General features: G+C 35.5%; 1 protein-coding gene across 21 annotated transcripts in view; it reads right to left on the reverse strand.

The window, feature by feature from the left end:
* The window catches only part of CASK (calcium/calmodulin dependent serine protein kinase), a 242,662-nt gene that overhangs the window by 159,965 nt on the left and 65,094 nt on the right, over positions 1 to 17,603 (reverse strand). For all 21 annotated transcript variants that reach the window (XR_011324962.1, XM_069784985.1, XM_069784982.1 and 18 more), the window contains exon 2: positions 9,612 to 9,724. Coding sequence is in view for 20 of the 21 variants with exons in the window: in XM_069784985.1 (XP_069641086.1) it covers positions 9,612 to 9,724 (113 nt within the window). In the remaining variant the exon portion in view is untranslated. The remainder of the gene's footprint in view (positions 1 to 9,611; positions 9,725 to 17,603) is intronic.

The raw sequence follows: 17,603 nt of genomic DNA on the forward strand, positions 1-17,603 counted from the left end.
GAAGAGCGTGAGGAGCCCTCTGCTGAGGAGGAAGGAGCTGCAGAGACAACATGTAATGAACTGACTGCAACCCCCATTCCCTGTCCTCCTGTACTGCTGTGGGGGAGGAGGTAGAGAAAATCAGGAGTGGAGTTGAGCCCAGGAAGGAGGGAGGGGTGGGGGGAAGGTGTTTTAAGATTTGGTTTTATTTCTCATTACCCTACTCTGATTTGATTGGTAACAAATCAAATTGATTTTTTTTTTTCCCCCCAAGTTGAGTCTGTTTTTTGCCTGTCACCATAATTGGCAAGTGATCCCTCCCTGTTCTTGTGTCGACCCACAAGCTTTTTGTTACGTTTTCTCCTCCCCATCCCACCCCGGGGCAGGGGAAGGAGTGAGCAAGCAGCCTTGTGGTGCTTTGTTGCCAGCTGGGCTTAAACGACAACACCAGTTTGGTGTTATCTGCAAACTTCCTGAGGGTACACTTTGTCCCATCACCCAGGTCATTAATGGAGATGTTGAAGATGACTGGACCCAGTATTGACTCCTGGGGAACAACGGTAGTTACCGGCCTCCAACTAGACTTCACGCCACTGGTGAGCACCCTCTGTGCCCAGCTGTTCAGACAGTCTTCAATCCACCTCATTGTCTGCTCATCCACCCCATACTCCTTCATCTTCTCTATGAGAATCTTATAGGAGACAGTGCCAAAGGCCTTCCTGAAGTCTAGGTAGACAAAATCCCTTGCTATCCATCTACCAGGACAGTCATTTCATCTTTGAAGTTTCTCAACATTGGTCAACCATGACTTCCCCTTAGGGAATCCATGCTCACTACTCCTGTTTACTTTCTTGTCCTTCATGTGCCCGGAAATGGTTTTCTTTTAGGGATGGAGGCGAAGCTGACTGACCCTGGGTAGTTCCCTGGGTTTTCCTTCTTGCTCTTCTTGAAAATAGGAGTGACATTTGCTCTCCTCCAGTCCTTAGGCACCTCTCCCAAACACCATGATCATTCATGGATTATCCAGAGTGGCCTTGCAATGATATCTCTTAGCTCCATCAGCACTTTTGGGCCCTGGTGGAACGGACCCACATCTGTGTAAATACACTTAGAGGCAATGAACACTTTAACAATATGGTATCCTCTTAGGTGCTTCAGGCCTGTTTCTGATTGACACAAAGCAAAGAGTTCTCAGACATCTCTTTTACTGAATACTTCACATATTTAACTACCAAATATAAGCACGTAAGTCATCATACTCTTAAACTACCGCATGCATGCAACTAAATATTTAGTAATGGGACAGAAAAGATTGAAATAGTATGAGATTTTAAAGCCTATTTTTGAATAATAGCGAAGCGTGTCTGTGATATTTTATTTTCCTTGTTTTTCTGGGAGTGAGAGGATTAGTATAGAAGGCTTTTTAGAACCCTGCAACTACAATCTTTCTCATTACAGTTTGGGAGATATGGTTTGATAAGCAGTATGAGGTTCAGAGTGACTGACTGAGGATACAACTGTAGCTGAGTGGGATGGACATTTCAATGACAGACTCACCACCGGCAAACCCCCCCCCCCCCCCCCCCCCCCAAATAAACCTAGGACAGTTATTTCCCAGACACTTGTAAAGTATTCAGTACATCATAGGATGTCCCAATTACCTGACAGGCATCATTTTGCCAGTCTGCTTGGAATAAATAGTATCAGCTGCAGCTTTTGGGTTCTGTGATTTATGCTGAACCACAAGCACTATCTGAAAATGTTTTTCCTAGCTTCAAAAATTCTGTTAAGAATTTAAAATATTTTCAAGTTTAATTTTCAGTGAAACTTACATTCTAAATGGTTGTGAGCTCCCAGGTGCAGAGATGGGACTCAAACAACAGATTTAAAGGACCGACCAGTTTTCGTCCAGATGAAGCAGAAGTGATGCATAAGTACAAGTCAGTACAGAAGTTTTCCTCAATTAGTAAATATCCTTTATGACTTGAGATGACTAAGATGTGCATAAATTATGTGTATTTCTTTGGAAAAATTGTTCGGTATTATGTATTACCCAACAAGATTCACATATTTAACAATACTAGTTATTTCAGTAAAGATTTTAATAAATGGCCACTAAGCCCTATTTTATATCTACAGAGAAGAATTAATTTTTAAGTGACAAACCATATTCACCGACTTTCACTGATTTAAATGACAGGAAGTTTAAAGAAACTTTTCATAACAAGATTCATTTGTATAGGTCTTATTTTCTTGTTCATATATGTGAACATATTTCCTTGTTCCACCTGTATGGAAGTGGGATGTAAAGTGAAAGAAAAGATTATAGCAATGTTACACCAGGAGCACTTTCCAATCAATTATGATTACTTTTCAAAAAATGCAGGTCAATTGCATACTCGGTTATATAATAAAAATAACAGTTAAGTTATATATTATCTGCTGTATAAATTCTGTTTAGTGCTAATTACATAATTATTTCATTATTATATGTGTGCTAAGAATTTCAAGATACAGAAATTTTTTAATTAATGCTCTAATATGTTATTCTTAGTATAAATAATTATTAAAATGACAGTCAAATACACTTCATATAATTGCATTTTGAAACCTATACAGGGTACTGTTCACATTTATAAAATTGGGAAATGCATCGACTAATCTTGCTGTTCAGCTGCATAATACCATCCTCAAAAGCAGTTTCACGATAACGTTACGTAAGACCTACCTAATCTGGCAATGAGCAACCAGTCCATAGTGGTTTCAGCCACCAAATATAATAGTCATTTTTACAATGTTGGCACTACACTGAAGCCAAGAACAGATGAACAAAGTTATCAGAGCAATGTGTAGCCAAGTAGTAAAGATTAAAAAAGAGGGGGGAAGAGGTGTGCTCCTGCAGAGCCATTGTGTGTTCAGTACTATAGTAAATCCAGTAAAAACAGATACATATTATAGGCAAGGGACTGAAGTCATAAAGCAAGCAAAGCTGTCCTTATTTTGGAGACCGATTAGGAGGAATAAAGAACCAATTGCTTGCAACACATAAAAACTTAATGATCTTCCTTCTATTTAAGCAATAGTTCATAAAAAATTAGGTAAATATTCTTATGTGCTTTAAAGTGGACATAATAAATTCACAAGCTATGCTTTCCCTTCTGAAGATGGAAAGGCAAAGCATTATGTCAGCACTGCTGTGACTATGCTTGCAACAAATTTCAAGAAATTTTATGTTCTTGAAATAAAATAATACCATATAGTTGATCTTTATTACTCTTTGCTTATGATCTGGATGAAAGGCCATGTTTCCTTATAGAACTTTGTATTTGTTTCCTTGGACCAATCAAATTCACATGTGGGACTCCAAAAGAGGTCAAAACAATGGTAATTTGACCTTAGTGACTTAGTGACACTTCAGAACCGACTTCTGGGAGCCTGTATCTCAGCACGTACTAGAAACAGCACCAAAAAAGGCCCCCAATATATAACGTTGTATTTTACACTTTTTAAAAAATTATGTGAAGTGTTGCCTAAGACTGAATTCTGTATTTCCAACCAAAAACCATGTGCACCATTTCTGCAGTGAACTGACTTCCAGTAGCAAGAAAAAAAGGAGTCCTGAAAAAGAAATCCTTGTTATGCTTTCATGCATTCCTGTGATTCATGGTACCTATTATATAGTTAACATGCTTCAACACTTATAGAAATGCCTTCTAGGGAAAAAAGCTTGGTTCCATCTCTTACATTACGTTTCTGTACGGAAGTATTTAATTCTAATGACTCTTTATTTATGAAAGTTATAGCAGAACTATAAACCAGTTACACATTTATGAAATTTATATGTACAAAATAGTTGAACTGAATTTATAACCAAACCAGCCTGTGGCTTCTCCAAAAAAAGAAAAGAAGAAAACTCAAATCCTTCATTAAGTTAAAACAAACAAACTCCTCAAAAAGGCTCAGGTAACATTTTCTGTACCAAAACAGGAACAGTTCTACCCATGTGTGAAAGAAGTAGAACTAAGCTAGGAACTACGTTAGTAGTATTATTCTAGATAATTCTATTATTCTACAGAAAGGTAGACCCCTGAAATGACAAACATCAAAACTTGTTTTAAGCATCATTCTTCAAGTCCTGTTGATAGGCACAAACTCTAGTATGGATCCCCTTTATCATGACCTTGACACCCATTCTTTTTTTTTTATTACTTTCCTAAAAAGCATTCTTTTTATACTTGATTTTGTATTACCATAGCTACATGGTAAATTCAAATGCTTCTTACCTTTTTACCCCTTTACAACACAGAGCTGACAACTACCAGAAATTCCAGGTGAGTTGGTATTTCCAAATCAAAGGCAGAGTCACTCACTCTTTCTTCAAATCCAGTCTACATATGGTATAGTATCATAATATCTGATGACATACAGATTTGTAATATTTTTTACTGAAAGACTTGAGCTCAACACTGACACTGCATTTTTTTTTTTGCTTAAAACCTTAAAAAAACAGGGAGGAAGGTGCAGAATCTTACACACAGATAGTTTTGCAAAAAGTAAGTCGTGATTCACCACAGCCTTCCAATATCAAAAGTTTAAGATACTCGGTTGTGCACCTTTACTCAGAATTAAAGTAAAGCCTTTCAAATGAACTGCCCTGACAAAATGATTTAAAAAATGCAAGTCTAAATAATAATAATAATAAAAAATCAAGCAAAAACCCAACAAGTTTTATTTATTATCCTATTTAAGGAAATGTGCAGAACAAGAATAAGGTCTCAGTTGTAAGAAAATCACTCACAACCTGACAATATGTCAGGGAAAAGATCTGTGGGCTCTTTGTAGAAAAAAACCAAACTGATGCCGACTTTCACATTTTTTGTCACCAATTAAATAATTTTGGAATTCTTCTAAAATGGATGATCCATAGCAATGCCAGTTTTGATTCAATTATCTTGCCCCTCCTCGTGCTAGGAGTAGTCCAAGAACTATGTTCAAACCACTTCTTTCTTGACTACAATTTTGCTCTTTGTCACAGCCAAAAAACTTTTTGCAGACTGTCTTCACAGCTCACTTCCAGTAGAACCAGTTAGGGTTCTAAAGGAAACCTGAATCTTTCCTTATCAGCTCATCTATTCAGCTTCACAGTGCCTTGCATGCATACAAACCTGTACAGATGCATATATCAACCTAATAAATAAGGTCTACCCTATTAGAAGGTTGTGGAAGTAATGGTAATCACTTTCTTTCAGAGGACATTTCTATCAAAATTAATTACAGATAACCGAATCTAATATATGATGAATCAAATCTTGAAAAAGAACTTCAAAAAGACATGCACTGTAAGCACAGGTCACTGCCCTTTAAATTGCCTTAAAAAAACCCCTCAGCATTTTAGAAGAGAACAATCTGACATTAAGAAAAGGCAGACAAATGACATATATTGGCTTTTACTAAGTACTAAAGAACCAATCACCATTCTCTCCCTGAGAAATAGTGTTTGCACTTACAGATATTTGGTGTTAGAACAGCTAACTAAAAGCAAGTTATGCAAGTCGGAGAGAAAAATAAGACAAAAATAAAATGCATAGGATGTGAAGAGAGCACCAGAAGAAATGGACAGTAAAAGGTAACTATGGCGTGAGCTGTAACAAATTCAGAGATAAGGAACATGCTTTTTACACTTTTCTACAGCAAAAATTCTGAGTATAACAACTAAGAGCTGTGTTTGAAAACAAGTTTATTTACACTGATATTTTTATTAGGCCTCAATGAGTAAACTAGCTTCTGAGAGCATCAAGTACTCTTCCACATGAATCCTCTAAACTGAACTGTATAAAATAGTCACTTTTATTTCTAAAAATATTCAAGCTTTGCACTTTCTTATGTATATTTTAAATTTTTTTGTGCCTATGTGATATGAAAGCATAGTGAACTGTACTAGAATCTGTCATCATGTAAAATAGGCAACATTAATCCAGTAGATCATGTGGCCACTTGAACAGTGACAAGGTGTCAATATACTTCATTAATATGGTTGAATTACAACACTACAGAGACTGATGACACACAGTATGCAAGACCATGAATACTAATACTTGAATCCAATAGAATTTAGCCTAAATTAGATTTGTTAGCTGTCAGGCATCGTTACATAGCATTAATTTCTTTTTTTTTTCCTATTATCAAACCACTGCAGAGATGCACACAGACATAAAAATCACTTGAGATGTCCATGTCTATACACACTATGTGTAAGCAGCCTTATGGAAAGAATGCTATACTAGATGAAAGTTTGCCTTGCAAGCTAGTGGCTTCTCTATCATATACCACAAATGCTCACGATAGTACCAATTGATAAACACAGATTAGCTTAGAGAAGTATTGATTTTTCAAGCTTGATTGCTTTTGTTACTGTAGTAAGGCAGATACCATTATTGTAAAAAAAATCGTTGGTCTTTTTTTGATGAATTGTTTAGACTAGCAAATAGTCCTTTTAAAACACATTCTGTGCCCAACCACGTCACAAGTTAAAGAAATTGAAACATTGTATCAAAACCAGGTTTAAATTAAAACATTGTATCGAACTACAACAAACTGACTCTTAATATTGAAACATTGTATCAAAACCAGGTTTAAATTAAAACATTGTATCGAACTACAACAAATTAACTCTTAAAATTGAAACATTGTATGAAACCCAGGTTTAATTTAACTCTTTTTTAAGCACAGTGCTGTTAAGCCTAGATTTTCTCCCTAAATAGTGCTGAAACTATATAGCCCCACAGATTACATGCAGACTGTTGCTCCTAATACCACAGAATCACAGAATCAGTAGGTTGGAAGGAAGCTGTGGAGGTCATCCAGTCCAAAGTCTTGCTCAAAGCAGGTCAAAGTAGATCAGGCAGCTCAGAGCCTTGTGCAGCCCAGTTCTGAGCATCTCTGAGGATGCTCTCCACAATCTCTCTGTGCAACCTGTAACAGAGTTTTACCACTCACAGGGTGAATTTTTTTTCTTGTCTAATTGGAATTTTCCATGTTGCAACTTGTCTGCATGGCCTCTCGTTTTTTCACTGTGCGCCTATACAAAGTTTGGCTCTATCTGCTCTATACCCTTCTATTAAGTAGCTGAAGACAGCACTAACTCTCACCTTAGCTTCTCCTCTTAAGGCTAGACAAACCTAGTTCTCTTGGTCCATCTCTGTTGGACTCGTGCCAGTACATCATTGTTTTTCTTGTACTGGGGAAGCCAAGAGTGCACACGGTGCTCCAGATGCGGTCTCACAAAGGATGAATAGAGAGAATAATAACTTCCTTTGACTTGCTGGCTACACTTCTGCAAGTCTGCTATGCAGTTGGCTGTCTCTGCCACACGAGTACGCTGCTGGCAAATACAAAGACGAAGTTCTTACCCATAAACACATGTCATCCCACATGGATACTTATGCAATAGCACTCAAGAACAGAGACTTTTTAGACTTAATCATAAGCGTGGAGGCATATTGGGGTCTCTACCTCCCAGCACTCTACATGTATGTGAAATTAAGGAAAGAACTATCATCAGCTCCCTCGCATGCAGAATGTCCTACTCTTCTACTCCTGTGCCTCAGAGAAAGACTGGAGTTGGAAAGTTGTACAAAGATAACTTCAAGACCTGAATGGTCTTGCAGAGGACAAAACTTTGAGGTAAAGAATGTTCCTAAGGATTAATCTTACCATTCCATTCTGCCTTACACTTTAACACAATTTACAACTACAGCTTCCTCCCAGATAAGTTATCTAATATTTATTTTATTCAAATACCACCATCATGGCTCCCCACCAATATGTTTAAGGAATGACATATCAGAAATAAGACAAACAAATTTAAAAAATGAAGAAAAATAAAATCTTTGAAAATATAAACCTAGAGGATGGATAGAAGAGAGGTACACACACACACAAAAAAACCCCAAACCAAGCACAGAGGAAAAACAAAATAAAGAGTACACAAGATGGAAAGAGTTTGTGAAAAACAGGCTTAGATTCTTAAGTAGAGTTAAGGACTTGCTCCACATTCACTTATACACGTTATGTGTCTTAATACTACAAATCTAATGCATAACAATTCAAAAATCTTAAAAAAAACCCCAAACCAAAAAAACCCAACAATTAGCAACCAAAAATACAAAAGAAAAAACCCACTAAACACATAAAGTGTTTATGACCTGTTAACTCAATGACCTACTAGGTTGAATTATAACTATAGCAATATAACACAAGTGGAATTGAAAAAACAAAATTTCTTAGTATACTCCCAGGCCTTTTCTTTAGACCCAGGCAGCAAATGCAAACCATCAACAGCTATCCTTCATTTTTTCAGTGAATCTATTATTACTGTTGGCTTCTCTTTTCATCCTGATGAGTCCCTACTCTTTTGTCTGCTATTTCTCCCTTTCAACAATTCCTTCATAGTCCCAAAATGTTGAAATTTACTGTCATGGAGTGAGGAAAGCAGTACTCCACTAAAGGTAGAAATGTGTCCGAGCATCAGTAGTTAAGATGAGGCTCAGAAACACACTAGAGTACAGACAGAACTTCTTTTAAAGATACCAACTCATTTTAGTAAGATTACACTATCTCAAAATACAATGGTTTTGGTATAACCTGCCAAAACCATAATGCGGCTATACACAAGCTGAATATTATGAAAAGCATGGGTTATATTTTGTTGGAGGGCTAGGAAAAAGAAAATAGCAATGGCATTATCAGATTTAAATGAAAATCTTTGGTAAAGTCTGAAGCAAGACCTGTGATTTACCTTGTAAATCAAACTAGCAATTAAGGCTTAAGATTCTGTTTGTTATCATTACCAACAAAAGTCATTAACCCTTTTTTGCTGGGGAACTTGGGTTCAATAAGGACTTAGATGGCACAAGTGGAATCCCCCCCAAAAAATACTGTTCAAAAGAATATGATCTCCAGCAAAAATACACTGGACATAGAATACACAGTGATTGTCATTCAGTTACCATGCTTTTTCATACAGTGTAAAAGAAGCACTTTATGCACACACGAGCTGCATATTCAGTTTAGAAAAGACATAGTGTTTTACCCTAAAATAGGAAACGTTAAGAGTTACAGCCTTTTATTTATACTGCAGCAGTTCTGCAGCATTGTTTTAAAATCCTGACTATATGAAAAATGTATAGTTTTTTACATAATTTTGCACACGTCAATCACAAGTTTCCACACATTTTATAGCAAATTACTTGTTAAATTTAGACTAGTAAAAACAAAACTGATGCATTCTTACTTCCTTTGTATGCTTTTTTTGATTCAGAATTAATTTGTTTCTTTAAGAAATTCACATTCTTTAAAAAAAAATTCAAACAGAAATAGCAATGGCTTAGAGTTAATATAGACCTACTATTCTTTCTAATATTTATTATCACAACTGAATGGCTGTAGGAACTACTAAAGATTAGAAATGTAAGCACTAAGTTGAATCAAGATAAATTTAAGATATAAGACCTTGCCTTAAAACTTCTACAAAATACAAACCAGAAAGGATCTTACAAAGCAAACAATCATAGAAAAGGCTGAAAAATCAAAAAACCTGTCTGCTTAGAATTTACTTAATTGTTCGTTCTTACCTTCTGTGCTTAATCCAGGACTTGAAGTGAATTTTGCTACATCGACAATCTTTACTGCAAACTGTTGCCCTGTTTCCCTGTTGATACATCGCCGTACAACACTGAATGGACCCCTGAAACACACACAGAAAACAGCAATAAATAAGCCATTCTCTTTTATGTGTTGAGCTACAATTCTGTTATTTCTAAACAAAGTTTAGATTCCAACATTCAAGTGTACCATTTACACAGAAGCTTATACGTCTCATCCTTGCTGCCCATTAAAATCAAAATTAATAATTTTAACTACAGACTAGTGTAAAGAACACCAAATGAGTTTTGTATTTTCCTATACTAAAGTTGTATTATCTTACCCTGCCGCTTGAGAAAGTCTATACTCTTAGAAACCTTATGTAATGTACTGACATTATTATTAAATTTTAACTGGACTTTATTTTGATTCATAATCCAAATAGTGGGGGGAAAAAATTGAGAAAGACATTCTTGCTTTCAGTCCTAAGCCAGAGTTTAGAAATTACTATTTGAAACAACTGAAAGGATATTCCTTCAAAACAGTGATAAGAGTAACAGAATTGTTGAGTCATGCTGTTTGGTTTTGTTTGTTTGTTTTACACAAACTAGGTTTATTTTAAGCTTATTTGACATCACTAGATATAAACAACCTCCATTATGATACTTCAAAATTTCACAAAAGCTTATAAATTTCTCTCATCTATGGCACTTAAAGAACCTCCACAAAAGTTACAGATAAAAAGATTTATTAAGATTAGTTCAGAAAGATGTTAGTACTGCACTCGACTAATAAAAACCTAGCTATTTTTCAAAATTGAAATTACATTTGCCAAAACACAAGTTAGAACAATGGCAACCTTTTAAAAACCATCACCACCAATATGCATTTTTGGAAGCTTCTTTTAGTAGATGATTTAAGTCCTTGGTGCCTTGACTTAAAATATGAAATCTTCCATTCAATATTAACAACAAATAATACAATCAGAAAATTATGGTAGGTCAAGCTTTCAAACACGAAAAATTAATAGGTTATGAAAACAGAATAGGACTGTTTCAAGACTGCAATAGTTGTGGCAAATCAACCCTTTTTTACTGCTACTTATTTAATGACTGATATGATAGTTCTAAAGAAATCCATTCAAAAAGATGTAAGGGAAAATTTGAGGATGGAAAATGCCTTTGTTCAGAAGTTCATCTATTGAGTGAACGTTCACCTGCTGAGTGAAATAAATTCTTAAATATAGCTTAAAAGATAAATTCTTCTATTCAAGCAGTGAACTGGAAGTTAGCTTACAAGTTTCTGAGCAATGAGATTGCAAAGCAACACAATTCTCAAAATAAAAAGTTCCCTGAAAAAGGAGAAATGTCCCTCTGAGGGCACTTACAAACCTTTATAACTGGCTTTTGGTATTCCTTTACATACCAGATGATTCAAAGTATTTACTTCATCACACTACCAAACCTGTACTCCCATAGCTAAAATCCAATTTTTGTACTCTTTAAACAACATACTTGCCAACATTTCTTGAAATCGGATCATTTCTGACACAGAACAGGAATACCAAAACCAGCCAATGAATCACAATCTAAACATTCACAAACAAGGAAAGTATTTATTAGCACAGCTATATACATGTGAATTACACTGATGCACTGAAACAGAACTAACTATACAAGAAAACACATGGGGTTTTTTTCCTCTTTCCTTGCTCCTAACATACAATGAAATCCTCCCTACTGATGGCTATTTTCTCCTCTGAATCCACACCCCACTATTGCTCAGTATCTGGTCTTTTACCAACCGTTACCACAGATATTTTTAAAAAGATGTTCAATTAAGACTCTAATACATAGAAATCCACTTACATCTGTAAATGCAAAAGGCTCAACTGACTTCATTTGTCATCGGAAGGCCTACAGCTATTGTCTTGGAATCCTCTCCCCACATTTCAAAAAGTAATCTTTTATTAAAAAGTCCCATTTTATATAGATCAGTGTCACCTTATCCCAAGTCTCTGCTTACTGTTTTAGCATCTGTCAAAGTAAAATTCCTTTGAAATACTATAAACAGGTTTATATTATGGTAATTTAAAAACATTTCAAAACCTAAACCACAGCTTTGGAATAACGTTGGCAATACTAGTTTTCATTCATAATTGCCACAAATTACTAGAAACCAAATGTATTTCATTAAAATGATCCTATTTCTTTTCATTCTCATTGTTTTTTCCACACACAAAGCCTTTCTGAAGACATTAAACAATGCTTTTAACATAATCTGTTACAGAATGGTAGATTACTAGAGCGTAGAGATGCCTGACAAGGCCATATCCTTACTTATAGGTAGACCCCTGACGTCTGTTCATTCACATAAACTCTATGAATATAAGTATTTCTTGCTGTTGACTAACCTACTTCTAGATTTCCTTGTTTCCTCAAGTCTGGGCTGGAGAGCTTGCCCAGCCACCTGAATATGTGTACATACTTCCAGCAGACAAGGAGAGATAGAGAAATCATAAATCAAAAAGGAGCATACAAACTTCAGCTTCAAAAGGGATCAGTCTTGTGGTCACCCCTACCTTTCTCTCTCATAACCATGACTTTTTTTCTTTCCATTACGTATTAACATTTTAGAACCCTGACTTCAGTGATTTGCTTCCTGCATATTAAGTCTGGGACAAAAAATTAAGCATTTTATTCAGTTCTGTAACAGAGACGGTACAAGAAACATCTGTACAGTCTCAACTTTTATGGCCATACTGAAATTTAGCTATGGTTTTAACAGAGCCTTCTCTACACAGAATGAGGAATGCCAAAGACTCTTAAGTAAATCAAAGGTGCTGTAAAGCACAGAAATCAAGAATTCAGTGATGCCTACAATGAACTCATTCTATTAAAAACCCACACCAATTTAGAGTTTCATATAGAAATATAAAGATTTTTAAACATAACCTGAAGATTCAGCTGTTTACAAGCCTTAGATTTCCAACTTTTTCAAAACTAGGTCTCTCATATTCAAGCCACAGACAGCCTCAAAATAGTATATGTTATGACAATACATTAGATGAATACGTTCCATGACAATAGCAGCACAATAAAGGCTTGAATTTTACAATTTTACATGATTTTAAAACACCCATGAGAGGTGCCCTCATCAATTAAGCAGACACCATTGCTTCCATGTGCCAAGTAACAGAAAGGAACTTTTAAATAAATGAAGGTTGCAGTTAGCTTTTTGACTTTTTCCTCATAGCTGCAATGACACACAGCAATTTTACAAATAAAGTTATAATAGCCCATGATGATAATGTCTAATCTGAGTCAGAAAACAACAATCAGTGCTTCCTAACACAGTAGTTTCAAACCTTATTTGGAAGTTAAGTTGCAAAAGTCTTTCAGGTCACCCTCAGTCTCAGCACTAAAATCACACTCTTCTCAGTCAGGAAAAGGACTACAGTATTTCATCTCTGAAGGGAGACAAGGAGCTATTCAACAGTTGTGTCTGCCACTGGGGAAACATGTATCACATCCTCACTAAATGACAATTTCTATAGCTCATTTTACTAACTCTGCAGCTTGAATTATATAGATCTAAAATACAGAGGTGATGCAGATAGGGGAAAGAATAACTGTAACACTAGATACAGATCATCAAAACTGTTATCGATAGATCAGAGTACTTATTTGTTTACTTATTAAAACAGAAGAACTGAGTTAAGTTGCATAGTAAGACTGCATCTTGTAACAGTCGTGCAAAATAAAATTATAATGTAATATGTTTTATATTTAATTTCTCTCTGTGCTACCCTTAACAGACATACCTGCCAAGATACATAAATCTTTGGTTTCAGAGCTATCCTCCCACCTCCTCTCAAGCTTTCAAAATCCTTCACGGCAGTTAGGATGCACACAACAGACTACACTAGCTCAAAGTATGAGAATCATTAAAATATGCAAGTAGTAAGGACTATTTTTTCATGGATATTTTGTCAACATTGGCAGTAGCACATTACAACACCTGCAATACTTTGAGTCCCACCAGCAATGCACACCAAAAAGCAAATTGCATTTTCTTAAAATGAATTTGGGATGCATGCTGATTTTTGCTGTCTACTGCAGATGGAAATCAAGTATTACAATACATTATTAAGGAGGTTATTGATTACATGTAGGCATGTAGGCCATAAAAAAGTGGGTAAGAATGCTGAAGAGGTGCCTCATAACCAGTTATTTTCATGATTCCAAAATTTTGAGTAAGCAGGGCAGGTCCTGATCTAACCTTAACCCTAGTGAAACGATTTTCTGGTGATTAGCTTTACTGTCTAGCACAGAACAGTTAATTTTATATCAGCTAGACACAAACTTGAAGGAAATCAATTATTAATTACTCTCTCCTTCAGGAATACATCACTTGAATTAGAATAAAATCCTAAAAATTTGAGACCATCAAAGACTTTTTTATCATGTCCTTCACTTTATTTTATTTAGTGTATGTCATTAGGACTTCAAGGACAAAGATCAGAAGCTGATATTTTGCAAGATTTATTTTTTTTATAGTAGAATCTTGTTGGTTTACCTGTCTGTTCTGCTTCCTTTCTCCTTTCCTCCAATCCATATTGGTGTGCAAGAATGAGAACTGGTTGTGATTAAAATATACCTTGCTGGTTCATAACCACAAATACTCGCAACCAGTAACTACAGCCTGTTCCCTTCGCGTGTCCTGAATGAACTGAGCTGACCTGTGGGAATGGAGTTCCTACTGACAGATGCTATAAAGACACTTTCTGAAAGTCTATGCTTCAGAGCACCCAAACTTGAGGTTCGAAGTCATTTTCATATCAGATCATCAAGAATTTGCTCAACATCTCTCTCAAGTGAGTCACAATTTTTTGAGGAATTTAATATAAACCTATGCATTTTGGCTCTCAAATTCAGTTTCATTAATTTAAGTTTGGAAAAAGAAAGGTAAGAAACACAAGTTGAACATTTTGTCAGTAAAACCAACAATAGTGAACAACATCTCTTCCAATGAACAGAGTGCTCCTTTAAAAATGAGCTTCCATTTAGAAGTACAAGGCCTTAGATTCCTTTTCCTTATTTAACAGGGCTTAACTATTAAGAACTTGAAACATGTAATAAGAGGTCTTAAAGTGACCTTTATTCAACATTTTAAATGGAAGATCAGTGTTTCCTAAAAGGGATTATGTCAGTTTGTTGCATTAAGGTAGTTTAAACGTATACAGATAAAGTCACATAAGAAGAGACATCTATACCCAGAATTTTTTTCTTTTAATTTTTCTTTTTTTAAAGGCAATGCATTTGCTTACCTAAGCAGCAGTCAACACTGCTTTGTACTAATGTGGTTAATACTTCCAAAACAACTGTATCCAAATTCACAAAAATTGTTGGAAAGGAAGCAAATTACAACCACATTTTAAAGAGATAGTTCTCTTTCCCTCTTCAATCATCCATGTCATTTATAATATATTCTTGTTCTTTAATTTTCCCTTTGATTGAAGTGAACCTCTTTTGAAAATTAAGTATTTCCAAGATTAATTAAACCTGCAATTAGTCACTATATCAGCTCATTTGCACATGGAACTGCAGCCTAAAACAGTGACTGAACCTCTCTGTGAGCTAGCACATTGGATTAGATGGCATCCACATTTAAAAAGCCATCACTGGCAATGTTGGGTACACATTTTTTGTTATATTTTCAAAATAAAGTTTAAAATACAGCATTATTATGACTGTGGCACAGAAGAACATTTGGGTTGAAGATCTGATACTTCTTTAGAAAATTAGATATCCCAGTACAAGTCACAAAACTGAGTTCCCAAGCAGCGACATTTCTATCACAATTATGCTTCAACAGTTCACATCTTCAAAACCAAGCCTGTGTTTTAACTCAGTTTTAGGATAAAACATACAAAGAACAAAGCACAAGACAGCAGTTCACTGGATCTCAGCCCAATATGAATACATACTTTCTAATATTAATCCAACAGAAAAAAGAATATACAAAGTACCAAAGCTGTGGTTCTAAGGTAGGAAAAAACCCCCAACAACTCAGAAGTCTTCCTTCACCTTCATGATCATTTTTATGAGACATGCTCACTTAAATACCTTAGAAAGTACTGAGTCATAGCGTTTACATAATATTTGAATGAATACAATGCATATTTTCTAATGATTTTGTAAATAATGAAATAACTGGAGAAAGGCTACTGAGTAAAGTGGTAGGGTTTGAAACAGGTCATTTAAAAACATTGAAACTAAAGTCAAGAAAAGATTTGGAAATTTTTTTTTAAATAATAGGTTTTAAAGAATTTAAGAAATATTAGCTAAGTAATAAAATATGATTTATAAGAAATTACTCTTACAGCTTAAAAATAGTCAACTACTGTCTATTTTAAAGGCTTAAGCAAGCTTTTATACATAGGAAAAAAAACTTCAGGGAAAACACCTGTCAAAAAACCCTAGAGTAACTTAAACTTCAGTTATTCAACATATAAATACCTGATGGGGGGTGAGGGTGGGGAAACATGCTTTAAAAAAGCACAGTCGTATCAATGCAGTGCACTATAGGAGCTAATTAGACATCCAGCATGACCTTATCACTCAGTATTTCTACTGTAGAGCTCAGTGCAACTCCAGTCAGAAGCAGTGGTTGCTAGTGTGGACCAGAAACCCAGTCATGGTCCTCCTTCCAACCTACTGCCCTTCCAGGAGCGTCCCCTCATTGCAGTGTTATTAGAACCCATTTTTTCAGCCCTCCTCAAAGCCTTGTGTGACACAGAAAGGGAAGAAATGAAAACTAAAATTGAAAAGACCACCACACAATTACGTTCAGTGCCAAAACACTGGCAGAGCTACCCCAGAGAAAAAAAGAGAGGAGACAAGAGGAGCTTCCAAGGCTTTTTTCCCCCCTTTTTTTTTCTTAACCATTTCCTTCCTTCCACAGGAAACTACAGAAGGAGTAGCCACTCCAGTGCTTGTGAAAGGGAAACACTCCCCAAGAAAACCTTAGGATATGCTTAGAATTTATGCAACGTACTGAAAAAAATATTTACTTTCAATTTTAGGATTTTCTGGTGCAATTCAGAAGCTTGTTTACATGTTTTTGTCACTATAAAAGCAGAACACTGGCAGAAAGAGATCTCTTCTGCTATCCTGTCTTTCCTATCTCCAACCTGCAAGGGTGATAAGCTATCCTTAACTGATCTGTAACCTCTATCAACAGAAATGGTAAGTTTGTGGCCTGATTTTTCTTCTTATCAAGCAAAAAGCAAGAATGAATTTATCAGTCATTCTACATTTTAACATATGAGGTGTCTATCTACCAAATCTCTTAGGCATACATATGCTATAAACAGATGCTGATATGGAAAAATATCTTTAATGTATCTGTAGTTTGTAAACAACTCATATTTTACATTAACTGGCTGGGATATTGAGGGGACAGGAAAGAAAGAACATTGAGATAAGATGCTCACTAGATTCTCTATTCTATTACCATGAAATAAAAATTTCAGCACCAGTCTCAAACAACATTCTTCACATGCAAGCTATTCAGAAAATATTTTTATGTTCACATATACTACAACACCCTTCATTTTCAGAATTCCATAATTATCTGTTAACACTGACTTTATCCTTGTAAATTCTCACATTTTATTCATAGACTTACAGAAGAATTTAGGCTGGAGGGTACGTCTGAAGGGACATGCTTAATAAATTTTGTCAGAACATCTACTTGTTGCTATCAAAACCAATACTACCACGTTAGGTTTTTTTTTTTCCTAAGAAAACAGCAGAAACTACCTCGCGCTCTGAAAACAACCATTTACAAATAGTTTTTCAACTCAGCATACAGAGAAGCAAATTCTGCTTTCAATAATTATTCTAGTAATAGGTTTCATGGTCTAAAAAGAGTTGGTCTGAAAGCTGCAGCCATAGCAGCTATAGTAATAGCAAGCG

The sequence above is a fragment of the Haliaeetus albicilla genome, chromosome 6 (assembly GCF_947461875.1).
Source record: "Haliaeetus albicilla chromosome 6, bHalAlb1.1, whole genome shotgun sequence".
NCBI lineage: Eukaryota > Metazoa > Chordata > Aves > Accipitriformes > Accipitridae > Haliaeetus > Haliaeetus albicilla.